This window comes from Lampetra planeri, chromosome 1 (genome assembly GCF_965212315.1).
Source record: "Lampetra planeri chromosome 1, kcLamPlan1.2.h2, whole genome shotgun sequence".
In the NCBI taxonomy this organism is placed as follows: domain Eukaryota; kingdom Metazoa; phylum Chordata; class Hyperoartia; order Petromyzontiformes; family Petromyzontidae; genus Lampetra; species Lampetra planeri.
The window spans coordinates 39532638-39556446 of record NC_136107.1 but is presented as its reverse complement, the minus strand read 5'-3'; the positions used below and the strand labels follow the sequence as shown (position 1 = coordinate 39556446).

The window sequence follows — 23809 nt, the reverse complement described above, 5'->3', positions numbered from 1 at the left end:
ACTATGTTTACATGAAAAATAAATACTGATTTGTCAACAAATAAACCGACTAAATCCACGAACTTTATAAAGCACTTAGGTGCATTTAGAGTCAATTTACTATTTGTGTTAAATCGTGCACATAATCATTACCGACATGCTAATTTGTAACGGGAAAGTTTTTTGTGAGGGAACGTGGAATAATTGACATACATTTTACCCAAACAAATATTCGACTGCAAAAGCAAAAACAAAGCGGGAGACAAACCGAACAGCAAATGCTTTCCCTTGAGTCGGTCGAGAGAACAGCATTTACGTGTTTCACTACAATTCTTTGAAACACCAGTGGAAAAAAAAAACATATTTTTAAGAATTGAAAACAAGTTTTTTTCGTGATTAAAATCTCTATTTTGCCAATCGTATAGGAATGCGACCTTGCATTGAGTCAAAAGTATCATTTGTAACATTAAGTTGGGTTGCAAAATAGAAGCGTGAAACATGGATTTGCGAAAAAAACGGGGAAGTTTTCCAATCCATTCATTCCGGTGCCATTTTGCAGGTGGAGAGTTTTTTTTTTCCATAAACTTACCACCAGTACAATGTGAGAATTTTCACACCAGCGCTGTGCCCTGACATACGTTAAAGAATGTAACTTCGCAGAATGTGACATTGCAACGGAGCCCTCATTAAATTCATAGCCCAATTCACAGATAAAGTAGTGTGTGAGTATGTGTGTGTGTGTGCCACCATAATAGCATGGTTTAATGACATTGCCTACTTTTGTGAGCTGCCCAGGGAAAGATTAAGCGCACGCATTGTACAATGTTCGCACATATGATGAAATATATGGGGAAATAATCCAACATTTAAAATTTTCATGGCAGTGCTAACATGTCATGTAAATAGCCTAAAATGTTAACATTAAATCAATCCGTTTGTGTTTTAACGCCCAAGGTGTTAATTCATTTGGTCTGCCCATTTTTCTGTTTGTCGTGTAGGGTCACAATAATTTTCGTCAAGATGATCCAATAAAAAATAACTTTTCGTATAAAGTCGGCTTATTACCAGGGACTTATTCGACAGATTAAACAGCCACATTTACGAAAAAAATGTTTCCCAAACGTTTGCAATAAAAACGTTGCACTTAAACAAATAAGGCTTCTCAGCCAAGGCGATTACATCACACGCAAGGTGTGCTCCTTGCTTCTCCACTATGACATTGCATGTGACGTCATGTCACGAAATCACGCGTGAATCAACTTGCGACATCGTTTCATTGTGCTGCTCGTAACGTAACATTTACTCGTAGTCGTCGTCATTGTGTATTACTTGATAGCGTGCCTTGTACAGGTATAAAAAAACGTTATGAGATAATTATCACGAACGATACGCTTATGAAGACGAGCACATATTGAAAATGGTCCCAGAGCCGCATGGGTATGCGGTGATTTTCCTTCCTTGTTGAATCTACATTTTTTTGCTAGATTTTGCTGAGCTCCAATGTTTTGTTCTTTTGCAATGCTATGCCTCAGTATTTATGCAGTTCAGTCTGGGGTCATTTTCAAATGGGCGATTTGGACAGTGAACAAATGCCATGCGATGCATGGCATCGCTTTTATAATTGTAGCACTCTGCTGAGAAATGCCACAGGGTCATCGGTCTCTACGCTAACCCGCGTGCGGCCGCGCTTTTGTTTTTTTTGTTGTTGCAACCATTACACGGTGTTGCCAACAGCGGCACAGTCAAATCCGTAGACACAAACCGAGTGAGAAATGTGCTAAAGACTAAAGCCGTATCGGATCACCTGACAGCGACATTACTCAGAAGTAATGTGAAAAATGCGGTGGGCGACAATCGGTGTCACGGTGTGATGAATATCGTGCAAATATTTTCTACAGCAATTTAATTAAAGGTGTGTGGTTTGTTGATTTGACAACAACGTTATGACACTGCATTAGATAAAAAATGCTTTCAAATGTCATGTTTCAATTTAACCAAACTATATGTGCCCTTTATTTTTTAAACGGTGACAACATATAATCATATTTGAAGCCAACGATCCTGAAAAATTAATCGTGTTTCCAGAGGTTTTAGCTTCGAAATTTTTAGAAAAAAATGATAAAAAAATGTCCATCAGTTTTTTTTGTATCGGACCAAACGTATTATTGTATGAGTGTGTATTACTAAACTAAAGGACACAATACAAATTCATTAAATGAACGTGTTTATGCCAAGAGGTGCCAAATTCTGCAATACGGCTCTGAGGCCCACATAGGTTTGTAGCAGGCAACTGTGTGAGCACCTTGACTGTCCACCCATCTACAGCAGAGTGCCACGGAATTTAAAGGCGTTGACATTATTGGAACCTCATTGGCCAGTAAAAAATATGATAATTGGTTTTTTACCCTTCCATCTGGCAACAAAACTAACTGGTCCAACCCATGTGAGACTAGGCTCTAAGGAAAGCTGTCTCGGGTGTGGACCAATCAACTTCAAGGACAGTGCACATTATCAGAGTTATGTTTTTTGTTTGCATTATGACTGCAGGTATTGTGATCTATGCAAACATGACTCCTTGTAAAAAAGGTGTCAGTTTTGTTGCCAGATGGAAGGATAAAAAAACAATTATCGGCGTTGACATTGTTGAGCAGTCAGCCCATTTACCACTTCTTGCAAACGTTCACGGTTCGAGCCCAGGGGCCGACCTGGTTAACACCGCAGGTGATTGAATCCAACATACGCAGGTGCGTACTTCACAGTGGCCTGTGATACTCCTCAACCACCTCCGTGGACAATTTTATAGTTGTTTCCCTACATCGACGGTGATAACAAACGAAAAAGAATCACGTGATGTTATTTGGAAAAGAGGAAGCCACGTGTGCCATCGTCATGACCCAAATTAGAAAAATTACCAGAAAATTACACTATTGTGAAATATTTAGTGCCTCCACGAAAAAAATGACACGGATACCAAAATGTAAAACATTTACATTCATAGCGTGGCACCCAAGCTATGGAACACCTTGTCACTTGAAATCAGGCAATCGGAATCGGTAGATACTAAATTGAAAACTGCTTTGAAAGCCCATCTCTTTAAAGTGGCCTTCCCTCTTTAGTTTGGTCACTTGTCCTGGTTCTGACTTTGTTTCCTGCGTTTCACGAATTGCGCATTGGGATCCTCGGATGGAATTCGCATTATAAATTGAAAAATGTTTTATTGTATTCAACTTTTACTTTCCCGGTTGATTTCAATCCGGGCATTATGATAGTTCTGGATATTGAAAGCAGTGTGACACCTGGGAGATGCGGATGGCAGGATATGCGTGGCCGACTGGACAGCACATTCACCACTCAACGAGCCTGCAGTTTGAGGTACACAGCTCATCCGTAATGTATCGGTTGCCTTAAGAAGAGTGGCTTTTAGAACCCCCCTGTGACGAGCATCCCCTCTTTGTGCTGTTGCCATGGTTATAAACAGGGGTCGAAATAAAGCAAATGAGAATAATGTATCCTACCATTTACACATTTGCTCAGCTTTAGAATGGAAGATAAACATTGTGACTCAAAAAATAGGGACATTCAATACCATAGAAACTGGATATAAAAATAGATTTTATAAGCAGAGGTCTTGTATTTATGTCCTGTGATATTTCCACCTGCAAACTCCCTTGAGATCAAATATCTGATTTGCAAGTTAATACATGGTGTCATTAGACACATAGCAACCTAATTAAGGGAGAGACATTTTCATGGGAATTTTGAACCTACATCACCGCCCCCGATATAAACAAACCATCTGCACTCTGTAGCGGTGGAAGGAAGGCAAAGGTAACTTCTGATTCAAGCAGATCTAAGCACGCATGGCCTCACTCCAAGTGGGGCGTGCTCACGTGCAGCTTCTACTTTAGAAAATCGTAAAACTACGTAAACAAATACAATCAACTGAACTTGGAGCGGTGTACCTGACAGGACCGTGAAGACCGCTGCGAAGGCGTTGAGCTTAAGCCCCTCGATGATGTTGGTAGATCGACAGCGTTCCAGGCACATAAGAGCAAATCCCACAGTGAGCAGGATCAGGTACAGCGATTCTGACACCATCGACAGAAGCAGGACTCCTGCAAGACAGATCCCACGCGAGTGCATGCCTCAACCTCCAAGCACGGGGCATGACGCTCGCGCAGTACACTTTGACGTGCCATTCAATTGACGGAGAATATTAAGCGTGTCAATGTTGTGCCCAATAACGGTGTTATTTTGTTGTGCTCCACATTTGGATCAGATCTCAGGGCGCACGGTCAATTGGCAGACTATTTTGGTACCGGCGTGGACAACTGTGAACACACGCCACGCGGCATACACTCGACAGCACGGCGTAACGTAAACATCCAATCACAATTGTGTCACAAGCGCAACCTCGAATGAACAAAGGTGCATTTTGACGGCGCGAGTCTCCGCGGTTGTGCCACGCAGCTCCCCTGATGCGTATTTGGGGTTGTTCCCCGCTCTGGGAGCTGAGCGACCTGACCGAAGCTCCCCAAGCACGCGGAGGGACACGTCGGGCGTCGTAGCGGAGAGCGCACGCTGCAACTCCAAATCGCGTCGGGGGGGAGACTGAATAATTAATAAAGATTTTGTTCCAGTGACCTGGCCACTTCATAGCTGATCCGGTACGTGCACAGTGAGATTTGTTTTGCGAATAATTTGCTGCCAATTTTATGATGTCTCAATTGCCATATCAGGAGCTTACGCAAGTTTTTTTTTTTAAAGGATGTAAGCACTTTTTAAAGGAGTGCAGTTTTATAAGAGCACTTTGTGCAGCAGTATTGTGCTCAATGGCCAAACACGAATGCCTTGCTGCCAAAAGCTGTGAAGCTATCTCTGAATATGGCGTTCCATTTTATGCTGCAGGCCATTACAAAGCTCGGGACGAGCACAGTTACTGCCAGTTCACATCCCTGTCCAGTACAAGCTCGTGCCAACGAAACAATCCGTAATTTAAAGATATGGCGACAAACACTAAACACTGTGGATGCCCTTTAACGGAACCTTACGTAGCAAGCTTCCCAGCGTGAAATCACTTAGCGCACCCGTGGAATACACATACAGTGTGCTTTAGCTGATGTGCACGTGACAGCATTCACAGGGCACAGCACACAAATCTTGTGTTCACGTGCCCACAGCCACATGCACACTCAAGAGGCGTGTTCAACGTATCATAGCAGTGCATGGTCATCCTTGAAAATGGCGTATAATAAAAACAAAATACCCACACACATTAGTACACGATATAAAAAAAAATCGCCATCATTATCATCATCATCATCACACATATTAAGCCGTAGTTAATACACCGCTGCATGAAGCTGTCGCCACCTCGCGTGATCCTGCAAGGTGGTGGAATGATCCACCCAGCACCTGCACGCAGTCTGATTTCATCCAGTCCTACTCGATTTGGAATTAGCGCTATGTAACAAAAAGGCGTACAACAATGTTTATCATATATAATTCATGAATGCCGTGGTAATAGTCATAACACATAAATCACACTGCATTTTAAAATTACTCGACAAGATATCGTGGTCTGGCTGATATAAGCTATTTCACCGTGTTATAATTTATCACCATTTTCTTTCCTTCCTGAAAATAAATTACAGGTCTCGCTCAAAGCCCTCCGGCTGAAACTATTCATAAATCTCGCCCCATTCAACCTAAAAAGAGACACATACAGATTTGGTAGGGGGAGCTAAATAATTGCAAAAGACAATATTGAAGTTGATCTGTTAAAGCAAGTTCCGTCTCACCCTTAGGGGTGGTTCCTACAACGCAGACAGCGTTGGGGGTGATTCGCAACTGCAGGAGGTTATGTTTTATTTGCTTTGCCTTTCTAAAAAATTAAAACGCTGGGGTAGCAAGGGGACGGATTGGAGGTGTCATGCAGTCGGTGTAGGCAGGTGGGCAAAGTGTTATGATTTTGATGACAAACTTTGCACTCGTACGATTTGGGCCCCTGTTGTTTCTGTACATTTGAAAATACATTTCACTCATCCGCTTTCACTCTCGTGCGTCTAATTGATTTCATGCGAACGTTGGCTGTCCCTTGGCAAAGTTCCGGTCATTACTTTTCATATTTATGGGGAGGGGGGACCCCTTAAAGAAATGTATTTACGTATAAAAAATATATAAACAAAGTATATTGACCTCCTCGTGGACTAATGCTGTTTGAGCCTTCAGCATGACAAATGACGTATTATAGTGGTGACAGCAGCAGGTACACAGTGGGAGGATTAATAACCTCTGTTCCGCTTGGCAAGGTGCGTAATGCTATTCCCTCCAAGGCAAGGGCTGCCAATGCAAGTCTGTTTTTGGTAAAACTGCTGAATGGAGGTCTCCTTTGTCGAAAAAATGACCTCTACAAGATTATCACTTCAAATTAATTCATTAGTTTGCTCTTATTCACCTCTATTGTTTATATTAGGTTTTTTTTTTATTTAAAGCTTTCGTGACTGCAGGGATTCATATTCTTGGTTCTTTCGGTAAAGTCACGTGGAAGGGAAATAATAAAATAGTAAAAATATAAAACAATTATTTTACATAAAACAATTGTTTTATATTTTACGTAACTTTACCGAAAGAACCAAGGATATTAGGTTTGCTGTTAAGTTTGTTAATGATTGTATTTGGGTGGTGAAAAATATTATCATAACAGTGAAACTTGACGTCTGCGTGTCAAATCAAAGGTTAATTAATGAGCAAAAAAATGTATCTTCCAATTGGATTTGGGAAAGACCTTAATTTAAAAAGTTATGTATTTTACCTTGCAGCATGCTCTCTTATGATATAATGTTACTTCTTATGCTGAATCAATAATCTTGCTGCAAAACTAAACACTGACTGAATGAATGCCACTCTCAGGATCACATCGTCTGCTGTTGGTGTTTATCCTTTGGCTATGTGTGTGTGAGTGGACCTTTATAACTGGGCATTGTTGAATTGTGCCAAGATGCCTGTTTTTGCAATTGATGTTTTGGGGGTGTTATTGGTGACCTGGCCCAGGCTGCCACGCTGCTACATAAAACAACATTTTATTCAGCGCTAAAACTTAGTAAGCATTAACACGTGTCAAAGTCCACAATATCAGCCTCATTCAGAAGTTGTAAAAATCTATTTTAGTTTTTGAGGGCGCCTATCATTTATTCTCGCAGACAATCCAAGCCATGTCATTTCTTCGGTATAAAAAAAAACGAATGCCTTCAATCTCCAAAATGTTGGAACATGCTTCTGTGAAAGATACTTCTTAAACATATTTCTACGGATTTCAGGGAAATTGTCACAGAAAGACTGGATTTAAATCGGTTAATACTTCAATGCGCTTTGTAGTGTATATTCAAGGTTGAGTCGAGTCATCCACTTGTCTGCAATGTCTGCTTCACATCGTCTGTTCAATTCAGACTGAGCCCATTTTGCCACAACATCCTGCACGTGTAGATTAATGTTAACTCTGAAAAAACCTTTGAACATGTTACACCATTAGTTATTCAGTAACCTGCATAAAAGAATGTCGCTCGTTTCCTTAACATTTTAAATAACTTTAAAGCAATTTTGTGTTAATAAAACAATTGTTAATAGCATTCACACGTCAACGCATAGAATAATTTAAACGGTGGAAGCGTTAAGGGAAATAATTCAGCCTACCTTTCTCTGATGCTGGAGCCAAATCTATAAAGCTCCGACACTTTTCGCCTGCGGAAGAGAAAATAAAACGTATTTATCAGGAGTCGGGAAGGACAGAGCATCAGGCCAAGTCCGTTTCCAATGGAAAAGCTGTCATCACCATCCAGCTGAGAAATCAATCACGGATCGATAAGGTGTAACACCTGCAGCAACGACTGCAGTGCGGTCAACTGACAAGGCCGGCTCTTAGACTCTGACAAAGCGTATACGTGAAGTGAGGTGCATTTAAAAGCAAAGCGCTTACTTAAAAATCATGTGCACGCACACATACACACACACACTTCACATCTACATGGCACAGTCGCATGAAATTACTTTTTTGAATTATAATATTCACTATTTTTAAATAGTATTATTATTTTTAAAAAGGCAGGATTACATTTGTCACCATGGGGAACATTTTGAAGCTGCTGAGAAGTTACGTTGAATATATAAATCGTCGGTTCATAAAATATTTTCCCGAAATGATAACAATACACAGTTGTTATTTTTGTTTACAAAACATCTTGTAAAAGAAAGTTAAATACATTTTATCCGGCGATAATGTTCTTAATGTTCTTTCTTAGCCAAAAGCAACATTAATACACGGGGCGTAATTCTGTGGATACACAATATCTGACTCGAACACTGTATTTCGTCAAACATGTTTTATGGATAATGCCTTTATTTCTATGCTTGACCTTATTCCCAAAATAGCAATGCATGAATCCATTTCCTACCAATGCTGAGAAATGAATTTGTTTTTCACTTCATTCATCTTTGAAACCCATCATACTGCACATGACAACATCTTGAGTGATAGTTCATTATACAAGGCAATTACCGCACTGAATATGGAAACAGTCACTGCAACTCTGATATCTGTGTCTTTTTATGTTATAATAAGTCGGCGATAATAAGTGCATAGATAATTTACGAAACGGTCTCTCTTTAAAGGAGAGCCCAAATAATAGATTGTTCAAAATATATAGATTTTATTTAATCGTGGACTCCCTTCACTCTGTTGATGCATCACTGTGATTGTATCTTTTTTCCGTTTCTATTTCCTGTCTCTTAATTGAAAGACGCTCTGATTGTGGCGTCAGCCAAATGAGCAGCAGTGTCCCTTCACACTTTTAAAAATGCAAAGTAAATGGCAAAAAGACCGCAGAGCATTGGAAAGTACGATAACACGCAGTCGGAGACACGAACAAATTCTGATTGTTTTTGTTGTTGATGATCATTATGATTCAGAGCCCTCGGAAATGCTATCTTGCCAAATGCCAATTTCATTGCATTGAAAAGTGTACAGCAGTACCTTTTTGGTTTTCAGTGATATAAGCAGATGGTAATAGGTAGCTTTAACTGCCCAACAAGTAGATTGAAGCGTGATAGCGAGAACAAATGGATTAAAGCTATTCATCAAACTCACTATCATTTTGTGAAAAAAGAAACAAGATCACATATCTTTTTAGTTTGAACATTGTTCTGCAGACTTTATCAAAATGGAAATTTCAAAGCCAGTTATTCGAAGCAAACTAAACGCATACATTAAAACATCCCACATTAATCATTAAGTGATAGAAATATGAGGTGTGCAATGGTATGTTGTTGTTCATTTCAACAAATCAACTCTTGTATGCACAGAAAGTGAAACACGTGGATTAGCAGATCCGCTTAGCGCGGTTGGCTACGTATGGTGCAAAAGAAGTTCAACATACATGTGCAGTGGGTTCACTTGAGAGACACACACATTCAAGAGGCAACACTTTATTCTATGCCCACAACAGGATAACTACATAACCGGTAACCACCACGGGATAACTACATAATCGATAACCACCACGGGGTATCTATATAAACGGGTCAGGTCAGTCGGTACACTGCCTGACCCACGATGCCGAGCACGGAAACCGGAGGCCGAGAAGAAGACGCAGCATGGCGGGTTCCATTCCAGCAGACAGCCCCGATGGGACCCCGGGACCTCCCTTTTATGCTCCCCAGCGTGGCCTGGCTCCGCCCTCGGTCACGCCCCCTTCTGGAACTTCCCAGAAAATTCTGGGCCATACACCACGTGTCTCTTCTGTCACCTTTGGCCCACATCCTTACCCTGTCTTGTCACGTGTCATTGCCAGCCAATCGGGCTACTACGTCCTCAAATGCCCCCTACTCTGCCCGCCCCCAGAAGCATGCTCCCATAGAGACCTCTTTCGTGTACTCTGCAGGCAGAGAGGGCTACTACACACACAACTCCTCTCTCTGTCAGTAGATGGCGCTAGGCGCCATAGTGGCTCATTATATGTCACTACACATGCATGGAGAACAAATGCGAAACCGCATATTGTGCTTGGGACGAGATGTGTGTCGCTTCAAAAGGATGATGGCCGTGGTGATGGAGTGGCAGCCCAGGGAAGGAACATGTGCCCCAACAGGATGTCCACTGTGTAGATTGAGTCACGAGATCGCCTCGTTGCAGGAGGTAGATGGAGCGTTGCATCACGGGATCATGAGAGGATTGGCGATGGCTTTAGAAGGCCTTCATCCAACAATGGCCGATGTTGACGATTACATATTACCAAGTGTAAATGTGTTTGTTTAAAGTAATTTAACAGGTCGCATGCAGTAAATACATTACTTTAAAATCGTAGAAATGTTATTGTCTCAGGTGTTTTTTGATCACTCTGTGTAGCATCTCATTAGTTTCTGAGACACTGCTAATCTCAGCATGTCTAATGTTCACTCAATGGACCTTGGATATCAACAGACTTGAACCTATTTGCTGAAGTATATATATTTAATGTGATTCCCATTATCTGTAACAGAATCTTCAGCATTCTGTGAATTTCGTTAATAGGCACAATTAAGCATTTCAGCCTACTCTAACTTTCTTACTAATTACCCCATTCCATTAGTGTAGTTGTGTTGCAAGCGATTAATGAGTGTGAACGAATAATTTATGGTTTAGGGGATGATTGAGATTGTTAAACAATAGGCAAATTATTGTCTTTTTTTATGTTGAGATAAATATTTGTCAAATCTCTTGCAATTCTTAATGAAATTAATAGGACTTGTAAAATTACTCCTTTCTGCGAATGCAAAGCAACCGTTGCTAATTGAGCAAAATAGTAACTAAGGATTTAAGGCATTCAAATGCAAATCAGTTGCAGTGATGTTTTTTTTTTGGTAATTGCAGAGTTAAATGGAGGCGGGTCACACAATCCAAGGATGCTGCTGCCATGGTGTGATGAAAAGCGACAGTGGATTTGCAAACCACTGCAAACGATGGTGCACGTTTCTTAAATCAACCCCCGCATTTCCCACCAGCCCCCGACCCAAGTCTAGCCAGGAGTATGCGTGGGTACACCAGCTCGCTCGGTCGAGAGGTCGCGTGTCGCAGGATAAAGTTTCACTATTCACAGATTTTCGAAGAATGTCTGTCCGGCGTGGTAGAAGAGTAGGCCAAAATACCCTCCTTGGGGGGGGGGGCTCTCTGGAACTCCCTCGAGTGGGGGCCCTTCCGCCAACAGTGGCGCGAGTAATTGCAGGGCTGCACCTTTACCTTCGCCTACACTTAAGGTAACTGCAATCCAATTCCCGGCCGTCAACATTTTCTCGTGTTGCCCACAATGGCTCTGCCCGGGCTACTTTGTAAAGAACAAGGTGACATTCTTGACATATTTTTTAACTAAAAACTCTATTCGTGATCATGAACACCGCCTTCACTATAAGTAGGACAAATACATGTGCATACAAGCCAGCTTGAATCTGATAATATTTTTAACGCAGTACACTGAATACAAAGTAATTTGTCGTTGGCTAATCACAAATGTTGGATGCTGGTGGCGCTTATATGAAGTGTTTTTATTGGAGAAAACATTTTGTTCTTTGTACCTAATGATGAATCCACGTTTCTGGAACAACATTTCTACCCACGTTGCACATACTTTTCCGTGCACAATAATAATGGAGGATTATCAAGACAACGTTTAATGCATTCTGAATAATACATTCGGTCATACACACTCGCCAAACAGCGCTTTCATTTTAATTATTCATGCCGGTGAAAAGTTAACTAAATCTTTACACATTTTCAGTAGTCTCCGTGTGACTAAAAGTACACTCGTGTTCACATCCTATACCTTAACAACAACAAACATTGATGCTATTCCCAAACTAGAAGTTAGTATCAATGGCAATACCTTGAAACTTTAATCAATGATCTCGCAGAAAATCAAGAATGTAACTGATCTCATCAGATCTCAGTAGCTAAGCAGGTTGGCACCTGCATAGTCCCTGTAGTAGGTGGTCTCCACGTGACAGACCAGCGTGGTGAAGTCTGATCAAATATTTTTCACGGCCAGCAAATCATCGGGAGCTCCTTGACCCAGCAGTCGAACGACCACGTGGGCTGTACACGCACACAGACGTGTGAACATTCAGAATATTACTTGAGTTCAGATTTTCCTCTCTTTTTTTGCCTCCCTTGTTATCGTGCTTAAAAGGCAAACACCATATTACAAGTATCGACAAGCAGAAATTGGCTTTTAAAACTAATAATCGTGGAATAACGATAAATGAGGTTGAAGAGTCATTTTATTGTGCACGTCAGCTGAAAGGATCTTTTTCAATAATTATTATCAGATTGCTTCATGCTTCTTTATTAAATTAACATTGATTTTGTCAATATTTATTGTACATGGTCTAATTATAGGGGAGTGAAATGATCCTTTAAGACCTCTTAAAGTCCATTATACTTTTTGTAATTACAATTGAAGTGGAGATTAATTTTGAAACGACAACAAAAAATCACTCTCCTCTCTGCCTGAGCAGCAATGCAGGATGCAATTTATTTTGCATGACTTTTCCTTCCATACCTACGGTGGACTAACAGGCCCAAATCCAAGCATGCCCTTGGCTTTCGAGTCGATCAAATCCTCCACAAGATTAACTCCCGCGATGATAAATTAACCCTCGTGTTCCACCGCGCTCACCAGAATATAATAAACGAGGGTGTAGCAAAAGGGCCCGAAGCCATACAAGGCAAGGTTATATGTTTCTGCAGGGGTGTAGACCTTACTCGCCCTTCTCAATCAACGTTATTCACAGACACTGTATGTCATCGCTATGAAATCCACTTTTTTCAAAAATGAAGAAGGAATTTACAAGGTTTAATGTATTTTATTTTATATTTGTTCAGCTGTAGGTGTACGTTACACCGGTGTACTGGATATCGTAACAGATGGGAGCGCGGATAACACACATTACCTGTGCATTTGCAGTATTTTAAAGTAAAAAATGTACACCTCAAAGGAAAGTTAATATATGCTTTCACTGACATAGCAATTAGTATTCTACCGAAGCGTTATGCATTTTTTTGTGAATGTCTTCTCAAAATTTATATTCAGGCTGTGCAGTGTCTATAATCAAATTATGAAAAAAGTACACAAGGGAGGACAGGTTTGTCCCAAGAGGGCATTGCATAGCATGCAGAGACACGTGCTGGAACTGTCGGCTTTCATTTGAACAATTAGTTTTGCAAATATGTGGGAAGAATTAACTATCCTGGAGGCATTCGTGTGGGTGTTCAACTGGAAACAGGAACAATAACGTGTCGGTTAGCTGAGTAATATATGCTTTTGCTTTGTTACTATATACCTACATTTTCTGCCACTGGAAATGTTCTATAATCAAAAAGCATGCATCGTCAGTATCATCAGCCAAGATCCAGCCACTGCTGGATGAAACCCTCCCTCAGTCGCCACCATCCCTCACGGCCCCACGATGCAGTAACACACCCAGCAGCACCCACACACTGGCCGATCTCATTCCTCCGTCTCCACGCTGGGTCTCCTGTTGGCATGTTCCCTCCTTTTGCTGCCGTTGTTGTTGTTGCCTGACAGCCATCATCCCTCCTAGCCATAACGTGTCCTGCCAAAGCCCCCTTTTATGTTCAGCACGGTTGGCTACGTACGGTACGAAAGAAGTTCAACGTACAAATATAGATGTGAACAGTAAAAACCGATGTATGTAATCTATGTATGCTCTCAAATCCATGTTCCTCTTTCGATCTCTCAATGTAATTCCAAACCGGCATCTCTCTCGATATGTCTTTGCATACTTTTCAGATTTTGTTCCATTCTTTTGGCAATCAACTACATGTCGGAGCAGACAGTACGCATTGATTTACAAAGTTCTTCTTTAAACACATCAGTGCATTGTTTCACGATAATGATACCAAGCCTTTCATTTATATTGCACTCAAATGGCTCAGCAATTCAAACAATCACAGGGCACCCTTAGTGGCAGTTGATTCTGTGTGGCACAAGGTCACTCAGTACCAGCCTAGCAGTCGGCATTAGTCTGCTAGTAGGGGGTGATGATTACTTTGTAGAATCCCAATTGAGTGATATGCAGGTATATTTTTTTACAATTTGGCAAACCTTGAAGGTGATGCCGACACACAATGGCTTATTCGTTTTTAATGAATTCACCAGGATGTTGAATGTCCACAGTGAAGTACGCGGCGCCTCGTATCCTATGGTTCATACAGCCCCAGGCATAATCGGGGCAGCCTGCTTGTCAACTTCAGTCTTCCATAGAGTGTTGAAGCACTCTCTCCCCTGCCTCTCTATTCCATAGGTACACACCTTCAGGAACACGCTTGGCAGCACTTTTCACAGTAAAACTAATAGCGACACCGAGGCTGTTAAACATCATTACACGGCTACAATAAGATGACACGATTAACCTCGTTATTAACCACTCCCCCGCGTGTTGCTACACTGCCAAGGTGACTCTTTGTGCTGTGGTTATTAATCATCATGGTTTATACAAACACTCAATCCTGTCGGTGTAACTTTCCATACTATTCAATACAATACAGTATTATGAAACCATGCATTAGGCCACGATCCATACATCTGGCTATGCTGTATACAAAGACCATATACAGACCCACACTTTACCCTACGGTATGTAGGCACGCTTTTCCCTATCACATGCAACCTGCCAATGGACTAAGGGGCCGTCCATAAATGACGTCACGCGATTTTGGACGATTTTTGACCCCACCCCCCTCGTCACACGGTGTCACAAAAAGTCAGACTCCCCCTGAAATATGACGTCACAAAGCTCTGCCGCCCCCCAAAAAAATAAAACATGCTTCAAATCGCTTTAAACTATTGTCATTGTAGTGCGTATTTAATGTGGCGCTGCACTCTGATGTTGTAGGAGAAAACATTTATTTAAAAGTCTATTTAATTAAGTAGAACGTGCCGTCTATATTTATTTAAAGTTGCGCATTTTGATGTGACGTCACATTTCTCAACCACCCCTCGTCACACATCGTCACAAATGTCTGGCCCCCCTCCCCCCCTCGGTGTGTGACGTCATTTATGGACGGCCCCTAACTGCTGTGCACCCAGTTGTTTCGCTGGGTGGACAGCCGTAGGGGTATTTAAGAAACCAGCTGATTGTTTCAACTACTGTGCTGGGAAATAGAATCAAACCAGTAATTTCTGGAATCCAAGTCCAGTGTTGCTAACCATTAATCTGAAGGGAAAAAAATATGTTTTAAGTTCATAATTTTCTGCACAAGAGGCTCAAATTTTTTTTGTAAGCACAGGATTTAATTATATACATGATGTCATCATCATCAATGCCATTGACGAGGTGATCAACGTCACTCATCGTCACCCCTTCCAGCTGGGTGGACACTGAGTCAGAATCAGAATCTTTATTTCGAGTGGACCAATCCGATAAGCTATGAAGCTCTTTTTCACAGATGTCCGGTATGGGCGGGTCAGCAAACAATGCAAACACACGATAGGGGTGCAAAATAGAGAAGGAAGCAAGTGACTAGATGAAATAATAAATAACATGTACTACTATAATGAGCCAAGAATGTGTGTGTGTCCCGCGCGTGACGTCACTCCACGTCAACCCCCCCCCCCCCTCATTAATAATCATGAGCAGGTGACGCCACTCCACATGGCGGGGGGGCGAGGCGCATCCTCCCCCCTCCTCAGCGTCAACAACCCTCACTACAAAGGCAGAACCCTCACGTCACGCGATCTCCGTAACGCTGTTGAGACATCGAAGTAAAAAGGACGTCGTGATGAACAAGGGATTATAACCTTGAAATGAAATAAGCCTGTATCTGTGTCACAAATTGCACACGAATTGATGCAATGGATATCACGTCGTGGTCTGTTTTGCGCTTGCAAGTTTCAGATTTACTGCAATACACCCGTCCTTGGACGGGCAAAAGGCGAGTTATTATATAAGTCTGATTGATCAAGTTTGGGCAAGGCAGCAAAAACAACAACAAGAACAAAACAAAAGATAACGCCGCACAGCAGTGTTATGTCACGTTCACGTTCAGTGTCCATCATTTGGTGGCCCGATGCCCCCATTCTGCCCTCCGGCTGTCCGTTAACGAGCAGTGACGCGACCGAGCTGGAGGGAGTCTGGCGTTTACCACTTTCTTGTTATTGTTGTGGAGGTTCGCGGTTCGAAATCCAACGCCCCCCCCCCCAAGATTAACACGGCGGTGTGTAACGCGACCATAACGATGCTGCTTCAAAGTGGATTCGAGAAGATCCCCGTGACGTCAATCGCCAGAGGAGGGGGTGGCCGTTTTGTGCAGGCGACATGGTCCAAATTTAGGCCATTTATTTTTAACATTTACCCGCCAATTACCGCATTGGAACCTACACTGCGATCATCGTCCCTCGACGACAAAAAAACTCGGAAGGGTCCTCCCGAAAAAGAGTCCTGAGACTCAGTGAGGCTTTTCCTGGGTATAGAAACGTTGTAGTAAGAATATAAATAACCGTGGTAGTAGCAATGGACGAGTGAACTGATCGCTGGTGAGCGAGTGACTGGAGGAAATCAGTGAGTGCCGGTTTATTAATCAGCTGTATGCTGAATTCGATCAATTGCAGTGAGATAGGAGCTGGGTGCGAAAAGGTCAAATTTGTGACCATCTATAGAAGATGACAGTTACAAACACTGCGCTTGGTGTGGGTGGTTAATTGGTCTGGGCAGATATGTTAGGTTCGGATATGCGACATTGTACCGTAATAGAATTCCTTAATCTGAACAGTGGCCAGTCAAGCATGCACCATGCGTTTTGACATCCCTCACACATCTGGTGTCTACACTGGGAGGGTACAATAGCCAGCATTGTGTCTGATGGACAAAGGAAAATGACGCACATGCAGCCAATTCAAGTAATTGTAACCTGCGTTTGAAATGTTCATTCCAAAAACAATGGTAGATAGTAACCCATGGAAGTGCCCATTGCATTGAAAACATATTGTACTTTCTAAAGTTTAGATGCAGAAACATACTTACATTTAAAAACTATCAGATTTAAACTTTTAAATGTAAACTATGGTGTACGTGTTGTGTATTTATGTTACATGTTCATTTGCACTCCACTGCTGGATGAATGCCTCCAAATTCCATACGGTTCATGGGAGTTATTTGGTTGACTTTACCACACTGGTCAGTGTCGATTGGTGAAGGAAGGGAGCATAGCCGTTGTAGATGAGTACAGTACCACAATTTATTCTGCTGCACATACTGCTGCTCACAATGTAGCCCTGCTGTGTATGTGGCAGAGGTGTGGACTCGAGTCATGTGACTTGGACTCGAGTCAGACTCGAGTCATGAATTTGATGACTTGCGACTCGACTTGGACTTGCATAACAATGACTTTGTCCCACCTATGAGATGTGGACTCGAGTCATGTGACTTGGACTCGAGTCAGACTCGAGTCATGAATTTGATGACTTGCGACTCGACTTGGACTTGCATAACAATGACTTTGTCCCACCTATGAGATGTGGACTCGAGTCATGTGACTTGGACTCGAGTCAGACTCGAGTCATGAATTTGATGACTTGTGACTCGACTTGGACTTGCATAACAATGACTTTGTCCCACCTCTGGTATGTGGACCCAAGCTTAATCATACTAATCATGATAAAACGATTCATACTTGTATCTCCACAGTCAATATTACGAATCAAAGATTTATTTGGCTGAGGCAATGCAATCATCCGACTAAATCTTCGTTATTATTTGACTTCCCGGATTGCAAATTCTCTGACTCTCTGGATCCTGTCTTCGTAGGTGTATGACGTGACTTGAAACAAAACATTGCATATCACATCGCTGAACTTTGTCATTGAGGATCGCCCTCGACTCGATCATGAACTCAAATAACGGCAATCACCGCATTGAAAGGCTTTTACCCCAAAATAAATTATGAATCAAAGCATGGTTAGACTTTTATTCTTATTTCTGTTGACGTGGCCCAAACATGTCATCCACATGCATAGCCAGTGTATTCCCAATGTAGTCTCAGTGTAGTCTCAGTGTATTCCCAAGATGGGTAATCTCTGAGCACTCCACTTTCCCCCTCACATGCAAACACTCCTTAAAATTGATTTTTCGAACTATCCATGTGCACGACCATCATGGTAACATCTTGGGAGTCGGTGAAACTCCCCTGAATCGGTAGATCATAACAATAATCATGAAAAAGTCTTCAGATTCAGCGGAATTTTCAAGGATTATTTATCCTTGAAAACTCCGCTGAATCTTAAGACTTTTTCAGGAGGTTCCTGCATTATACAAATGGCCAACATCAGTTGTGAAATCGCATGTCGTGAGCTACAGGAGGAAACCAGATAACCTGGAGGAACCCATGCAGAGTTGGGGGGGGGGGGTCGAACTCTTGCTGCAATTTGCTGCCCAAATGACAAATGCACTTGAAAACATGTCCAATTATATGAATTAAGTCCCTCGGTTAACAGTGACATCGGTTAACGGCTGTTAACGTTTCGCCTCAAATAGGATCCCCATGGGTTTCGACAAACGTTAAAATGTTGATGTGACGGTCACGTGTTTGCTTTATGCACGCGGGCGCCAATTTCAGCCAATCGGAGCGCTCGTTAAGCGGAAGGCTGAGCCATGCCCTCAGCCAATCAGCAATGGCCATTTATCAGCCGTTTAAACCTCGGCTACCTTTGTTATTAATGCTTTTAACATGTAATTCCTATATTCAGTTAACAGTTATTTCGGTTAACAATAGTTGTCGTTGAACAAATTAAAAACGTTAACCGAGGGACTACTGTATATATATGACTTTAGAGAATAATATTATTCAAATTACTTATACATGGCATATATTTCTAAGCCTCACATACTGTATACATATGATGAGAAAGCACTGGTAGGTGTTGCCGTACTGAGTTGATTTAATAAGTGTTAGTTTGGCATATTTTTTACATCACATTCCAATGAATGAGGGAAAAAAGTGTATTTACATACATTATGTAAAACGGCAGTTTGAGTTAAGCAATGCGGATCTAATTGGTACATTTCTGAAGTCGTAGTTTGGCTTATTAATTTGGTCAACATGCCATTTTCCCATTTAGTGAAATTTAAGATCCCTCTTAAATCTACTGAACCTCAGAATCGTTGTGCTTATTAAAAACAAATGTTGTTCTTCCCCTCCAATTAGCACGGTTGGCTACGTACGGTGCTAAATAAGTTAAATATACACACAAAAATATTAATATAAAAAATCAAACAGTAGCTGTCATCAGGAATTAAATGCAAATGTGTCAGGTCTCCAAGTGTTCATGCTCCTCTTGGTTCTGATGACATCCTTATTGTACTGGGGTATCATTAACCAGTGTTGCACAACATGTTCCATTAATCTCTCTCCCATATTTGCACTACTCACGCTGCTTATTCACAGTGTGAATTTGAAAAAAACATAATCACGCACTACCATAAAAAAAAACAATTTACACTCGAAATCATACGAACGATTAAGAAACTGCGATTTTAAAAATATGAAAATAATGTTAATGCCAATGCGTATGTTTCACTGAATACATACAGCAAGCGCTTAAACTGGAGAGAACATATCGGCCGTGATTTGAACACAGCCATGAAATAAAAAAGTCACACCGCTGTAGTTTGCGCATCTCGTCCCAACCCAACCGTCCTAAAGAATGCCAGTACAAAATTAGCCAATTATAATGAGGCCGTCCCAGGCAATGCAATTTAGAGTGCGTGCAGATAATGATGGGCGGCCCTTTGTTGGGCTGATGCTTCCAATTTTACTGATTTTCACATAACGGTCAGCTGATCTACGAAGTGGTTGGTTGCTCCATATGCAGGTGAGCCAGTCAGCCACGGCACAGTAAAATCCACGTGACACTTGCAATAATAGTCTCTTTCTGGGCCATTTGGACAATGTTATTTTTTTAAACCAAGGCAGTCTGTTTTGTGAAGAAAAAAATATATTAAAATGTTCCAACCACTTTTAATGTTCTTTTTCTTTCCCCGTACATTTTGATTGGACCTTCTTAAAATGTGAAGTTGTAAGAAGATTCGATTTTCACAAGTTTTGTTTTATATAATGGTTTCTTCCTTTTTTCCCCGCTGTCCAATTTTCACATTGTACAGCGTGTTCATCCTTCAATCTCACACATGCCCATTACATTACTTAAGTTGTCCACTCTTCATATATTTAGCATGGCTCTTTATATTCCTGCATATGGAAATCTTGGGAAAAGTTAAAGTCAGCAGCAGGGAATGGTGGCTCTGAGATGATTGCATCATGTTAACAGCTGAAGTCAATCAGGCAGGTCTGACAAAAGCACGCCAACTGCCATGAGGTGGAGGTTTTAAGATGCAGAAAAGTTCATCCACAAGCGTAGATTGCGCTATTCCCTCATTCTTGAGCCTCAAATGTTTTAAATGTCTTCGCTTGGCTGAGTTTTACAATGAGGTGGTTGATACATATAATTTGCGGCGGGAGTAGTCGAGTCTGTCGCTACGATGGCTCCTTCATATTTTGTGAATCGGGTGCTGAGGCGTGACGTGTTCCGCGGTTCTGTTCTGAGTGACCACAAGTTGCACACTGGGGAGTTCGTTTCCATTTGCGCATCCAGTCTCTGCACCTGCTGCTATGGTGTGTGCAGTGAATGCGGTTCAGGGTTGCCCGTGACGACTTACAGGTGATTGAAGGTAGGAATCTTCTTCGTATGTTCTTTACCCACCATAAAACGTTGAGATAACTTAAACAAATTATACTGGTAGGAACCTCCTGGTTACACCAGCCCACAGGGGATTATTGTGTCCGTCCATCGTGCAGGGAGGGGCTGGGTGGGGAGGGAGGGGCTGGGTGGGGAGGGGAGGGTGGGGAGGGGCTGGGTGGGTGGGGAGGGGTAGGGCTGGGTGGGGAGGGTGGGGCTGAGTGGAGAGGGGCTGGTCACCCCGTGGTGCCCTTATAAAGCTCAACGTTTAACCTACTCACGCCGGCTTGTGCCCGCCCTCACAGTCGGGCATATTTGCGGAATACACCACGCCGCCATTGACCCTGGCCATTGACCGAGCAACCCAACGTTCCTACCAGCTCCCTCCGCAGGAATGTGTTAAGCCACTTTGTTGAGCCATCATTTGTGGCCAGGTTGCTTCTGCAAAAGAACGGCATCGCTCAGTGGGTCTTACCTAATAAAATATAAATAGTTAAGTGTTTTGCTTAGTTTTATCATAGCTCCATGTCACACTGCTGTAATTAAACAAACACAATTGTGATGATTCCCTGAGTTGACAGTGGTGTACAAGAAATACAAACACACACTTCATGTATGTTATGTTATCCTCTTTTGAGTAGTATTATTGACATAAATGTTTTTGGTTTACACTGAAAGGTAGCAGAGGCTTCCCTGAGCAACACAACGTTCCTACCAGCTCCCTCCGCAGGAATGTGTTCCCTTCCTTCTGTAGCATGCGTTTGATGTGCTCCCATCTGGTTCTAACCGTTGATGTTTATCAAAGGCTCACATTATAATTGTCTGTACCTTGTGTTTTCAGATGAGGTCATGTCACACAGTATGAGATGGCAGGAGCGAATTCATGGTGCAGTGGTTAGCACACTGCACTGTAAGCTGGTGACAGATCATGAATTCAGATTATGCTAAGTATAAAGCAAAGTTATTCCAACATTATTACGTACGTAATTGTAAACACATTTGTATAGTTTTCTTATTTGCTTCATTGATTCACACAGGATGTCTACGTACCTTAACCCGTTTTAGAGTGCAATACAATACAATGCATTGCACCGAGAGAGGAGTGGTGACGCAGTGGTTAGCACACTTCTTGCCGTGAACCGAGCAACTTGAGTTCCATTCTCAGCCGTGGCGAACGTCGTTGAGCGAGGGACACCTGGACTGGCACTGGCTCTATTGCCCCACCACCTTGGCCAACCCAAACTCGTCTTAGAGTCAGCAAATGTCCATGTGCATTTCAAGCAAGGGAACAACAGCGGCCCAGTTGCACAATTGGTTGTTTTATTTTTATTGCGTGCTATATTTGCAACTATCTAAATTCGCACTGAATTGTTAATTTTAAGAAGCAAGCTTTGGCATCTTGGTGTTAAAGGGACAAACTGGGGGGGGGGGGGGGGCGTTGAAAACATCTATATGATGACGTACAAAGAGGCTTACGAAGCTTCGCACACAACGTTTAGATTACCACTGCTCACGCTAAAGCTTTCAAATTGTGTTACGTATGTAGGCACGTTGAACTTCTTCTGCAGCGTGCGTAGCCAACCGTGCTAATCGGAAGTGAGGGGAAAGGACAACAACATTGAACAGTACAAGCAGTTCATGTCTTCTTTTTCAATCAAACTATTCAAATGTAATTGCCGTCTGATAGTGTGACTACCCAAAGATGTGGCAAGTAGAGTTCTGAGGTCGACGAATCACTCCTCACAGTACAACGTCCGTTTATTTTGTTAGTATCGTCTACTTTGATAATATTGTTTAATTTTGTTAATATTGTTTATTGTTGTTCTTCAAGTCAATTTTTGTTTGTCTGCACCTCGGAAGTGTTCCATTTCATTGTTACCTGTTCCGTGGTAATCGGAGGTGCTGGGTAATAATCATAACAATGGCTTTGAGTGTAAAAGGAGTTACATGTGGTGGTCACAAAGACATTATTACTTAAAATATGAGTTATTACAGCCAAATCTAAGTTCAGAAATATGAATTTTCGATGTAAAAAATGGAGTGTGTCATTTTAGAATCAATTGTTCTGTTGCAAGAAGCAATGAATGGTTGGCACACTGGACAAGCCAACCAGAGGCCACTCGGCAGTAGAAATTGTCTCCAGTTTATCTTCTTGGTTCTTTCGGTAAAGTCACGTAGAATGGAAATGATAAAATAATAATAATAAAACATAATAAAATAATTCTCACGACGTTTCGGCCACAATGCAAGCAGCCGTCCTCAGGTGGAGAACAGGTCTGTCGAGTTTCTCCAATCCCACCTCGCCTCTGTCCACTCAATTAGACAATCGGTAGGTCACATGTGGTGGGATAAAGTGTGGGCACTTGCAACCTCTTCCAATACGTCTGAACAGCGTGGTGAAGAGTGGCCCCACTGCCAACCCTCTCTCGGGGCTCTCTCAAGCGGCCTGTCGTGGAGGCTCTTCTGCCAGCATGAGCATGAAATTGCAAGGGCTGCACCCATGCCCCACAATACGCAGTATGGTTAGATGTGACAAAAAATTTAGATGTTAAAGTTTGACTGTCATTTGCTTGCTCGTCTGCCTTTTTGACCATAACATTATCTAATTTAAGGTCTAACCAAGATAAAATGTCTATTTTGAAGATACATTTTAGAGACGAATTCATGTCACAGCGTTGACTCCAGTTCTGTTGGTACGAAAACTAAACCTGAGATATATATATATACTAACACGACCTCTTGGGGTGAATAAATAAACCTGGTCTCCCAGGTGTGAAAGGGCTCTCATAGGCAGTAACTTAAAGGTCTGAGCTTGATCACAGAAGATTGGACGAAAAAGACTTATCCTAAATTGGTTTTTCCACTTGATTTGGTGTGCTCCGGTTGAGAGAGAGAGACTGAAGAAAGTGATGAAGCAAAACACTTGCTTAGTTCTGTTGCAGGATAGCTAAGGCAGCTACCCCCCCCCCCCTTCCTTCGTGCAAAGGAGCTCGTAAGAAGGTTAATTGACTGAGACACAGGGACAAGTCTTGGAGTGTCCAAGGCAAGTGACTGGT

At 42.0% G+C, this 23809-nt stretch overlaps 1 protein-coding gene across 1 annotated transcript in view; it reads right to left on the bottom strand.

Moving 5' to 3' along the window:
• The window catches only part of LOC144722489 (germ cell-specific gene 1-like protein), an 80806-nt gene that overhangs the window by 30851 nt on the left and 26146 nt on the right, over positions 1 to 23809 (bottom strand). The window contains exons 2-3 of the mRNA XM_078600726.1: positions 7672 to 7719; positions 3942 to 4094 (exon numbers count right to left, since the gene is read on the bottom strand). Coding sequence (XP_078456852.1) covers positions 3942 to 4094; positions 7672 to 7719 — 201 coding nt within the window. The remainder of the gene's footprint in view (positions 1 to 3941; positions 4095 to 7671; positions 7720 to 23809) is intronic.